General features: G+C 34.7%; 1 protein-coding gene across 1 annotated transcript; it reads left to right on the forward strand.

Annotated features, from left to right (window-relative positions):
- The first annotated feature begins 229 nt into the window (after window positions 1-229).
- LOC145630714 (thymidylate kinase-like) lies at window positions 230-2,123 on the forward strand. Its single transcript, XM_081682895.1, has 4 exons — window positions 230-527; window positions 878-989; window positions 1,335-1,394; window positions 1,797-2,123. The coding sequence occupies exons 1-4, from the start codon at window positions 442-444 to the stop codon at window positions 1,911-1,913; spliced, it is 375 nt and encodes a 124-aa protein (XP_081539021.1). The 5' UTR covers window positions 230-441; the 3' UTR covers window positions 1,914-2,123.
- The last annotated feature ends 488 nt before the right edge of the window (window positions 2,124-2,611 follow it).

Raw genomic sequence — 2,611 nt, forward strand, 5'->3', positions numbered from 1 at the left:
ATTGTGTATAGGTTAATTTTTATCAACTTCAAACCTATCCTTGCTCTAAACATGAGTTTCATAGCCCAAATATCATTCATGACCATTGTTTATAATATCATTCATGATTTTGATCTTGTGAAGCATTGCTAGAGTAACTATTTTTCATTCTTTCTTTTAGCTCAACAACTCTCTTTCCCCCGAGAGAGAGAGAGAGAGCAACCTCACATACTCATTTCCAAGTCCGATTTGCATGACTGTTAGGGTTGTAATCACCCTGGCTTAAATATGAACCCTCTTTCACAGGTCAGTCTATAATCAAGAGGTGCTTTGGTTGTATTAGAAGGGTTAGATCGAAGTGGAAAGAGCTCTCAGTGTATTCAGCTTCTCTCTCACTTGCAAAGTATTGGGTGTTCTGCTGAGTTATGGCGGTTTCCGGATCGAAATACTGCTGTTGGGCAGATGATCTCTGCTTATCTTTCCAATCAATCTAATTTGGATGATCATACTATTCATCTTTTGTTCAGTGCTAATCGTTGGGAGAAAAGGTTGTTTCTTTTTTCTTTTTATGATTGTTTTTTTATACATAATTTGTGAGTTGCATACCATGTGTTTGATGTTATGTTTAGCTGAATCTAATTCCTTTCTATGTTGTTATTTATTGGTTAATTTGGGTAATTCGTTCTCGGTTATATTACATTCTGGAGATTGTAGTTGGAATTATGATAGATTACTTTTAAAAAACTGTCTTTATTCCCCTAAGATTTTGAAATATATACAAGTATATTGGGACAGGAGTTCAGAATGTGATTTAAAGTTGTAAACTTTACTTCTTCATGAATCTGTTTTTTTGGTGATATGCTTGTTTAGTTGTTGACTTTGTCATCTACAATTATAGATCCATGATGGAAGAAAAGTTGAAATCTGGGACTACCCTCATTATAGATCGTTATTCATACTCCGGTGTGGCTTTCTCTTCTGCCAAAGGCCTTGATTTTGATTGGTGTAAGGTAAAATGTTATCACCACAATCTCTGTTTAAGTGACTGTTGAATGTTCTATAAAATTGGTTACTGACTTTTCATAATCCCATGACTTGTGAAAGTGTAAGGATTAAAAGTATTGTTTAACTCTTTTGGTTTGGTAACAATGGCATTCTATGAAGCATTATGTAAAGAGAGAATGGCTGATATGAGGAAATAATATATAGTAATTACAGTTGTTGAAAACCCATCTTCGAGTGAGTGTGATGTATGTTGACAACTTGCTTTGAAGATTCCAACTCTTAGTAATCAACCAGTTCACTCAGGCATATCTCTATTTAGTCGCAATATGATCACAATTCTCTTTGTGCAGGCACCAGAGATAGGATTGCTGGCTCCAGACATGGTCTTATACCTTGATATATCACCAGAGGTATACTTTCATTCAAATAGGCATGATAGGAATTTTGCCTTTAGTTTCACTGATAAGAATTTATGGGGCGTACCATTTATTTGGTAAGATCTGAGACATGGCTGTTAAACCAAATCTTAGTTTTTTCATAGCTTGCATCATACAATTTTGGTAAGGCTGTAAGGTTAATAGGTTTGACAGTGGTGACTTTATCTTGCATAGTGTCATTATAGTGATGCCTGCAATATTATGTTGTGCAGGTTATACTAATTTTCTTTTACTTAAACATGTTCCAGTTTCTTGCAATGTTCTTTTTATTTTTGTAAATTATGTTTTTTAACTAGATTCTGTGAGATAGTTGTTGTTTAATCAAATTCCGTAATAATGCCATCTAGATTTTCATACGATGCTGAATGATAACAGATGGTTGATGCCTGCTTGCCAATGGAAGAAGTCCAGAAGAAGCTCAGAGAATATGTGCTTGAGTGTGTTGCGGCCTGCGAAAATGGAAGGGCTCTGTCTCACTTCTGGTCACAATAGGCAAGCTGCCATATGCCTCTTGCTCGCTTGGGCGAAATTGTATACTATAGTCAGTAATCAGTAGTTACCACGTTTTGAACTCTAGGTTGAGCTGTTGAGGTACTTCTACCTTTAAGTTTAAGTCTAGAAGTTGGAGTTGTATTATACGTTGATTTGGTTAAGAAACATGGTTTGGAAATTTTATGGGTAGGCCAAATTACAAAGGAGACTCTGCCGAAATTTACATTTTCATTATTCAATAATATTGCATTTTAATTTCAATTATATTAGCGTTAGCATATTACTTTATACCTAGGAAAACAGGTACTACAAACATATACAAGGCAATTATTATATTATAATTAAAAAAAAAAATTCACCTCATTTGCGTCACTCATTAAACAAACAAGTGACGCAAATACAGCAGTTTTGTATTGTCTACTCAGTCATTTGCGTCACTCCTATATAAACAAGTGACGCAAATAACAAAAAATAAGTTTATTGGAAGAGTCATTTGCGTCGCTTGTTTATAAAGGAGCGACGCAAATAACAAAAAAAGTTTATCTGAAGAGTCATTTGCGTCGCTTGTTTATAAAGGGGCGACGCAAATGACTAAAAATAAGTTTATCAGAAAAGTCATTTGCGTCGCTCTTTTATAAAGGAGTGACGCAAATAACCAAAAATAAGTTTATCTGAAGAGTTATTTGCGTCGCTCCTTT

Source organism: Chenopodium album, chromosome 5, assembly GCF_948465745.1.
Source record: "Chenopodium album chromosome 5, dcCheAlbu1.1, whole genome shotgun sequence".
In the NCBI taxonomy this organism is placed as follows: Eukaryota; Viridiplantae; Streptophyta; class Magnoliopsida; order Caryophyllales; family Amaranthaceae; genus Chenopodium; species Chenopodium album.

Coding starts and splice junctions, on each gene's coding strand:
- LOC145630714 (XM_081682895.1), top strand. CDS start 442: ATGATCTCTGCTTATCTTTCCAATCAATCTAATTTGGATGATCATACT. Junction 528..877: donor GCTAATCGTTGGGAGAAAAG/GTTGTTTCTTTT, acceptor CTACAATTATAG/ATCCATGATGGAAGAAAAGT. Junction 990..1,334: donor TTGATTTTGATTGGTGTAAG/GTAAAATGTTAT, acceptor CTCTTTGTGCAG/GCACCAGAGATAGGATTGCT.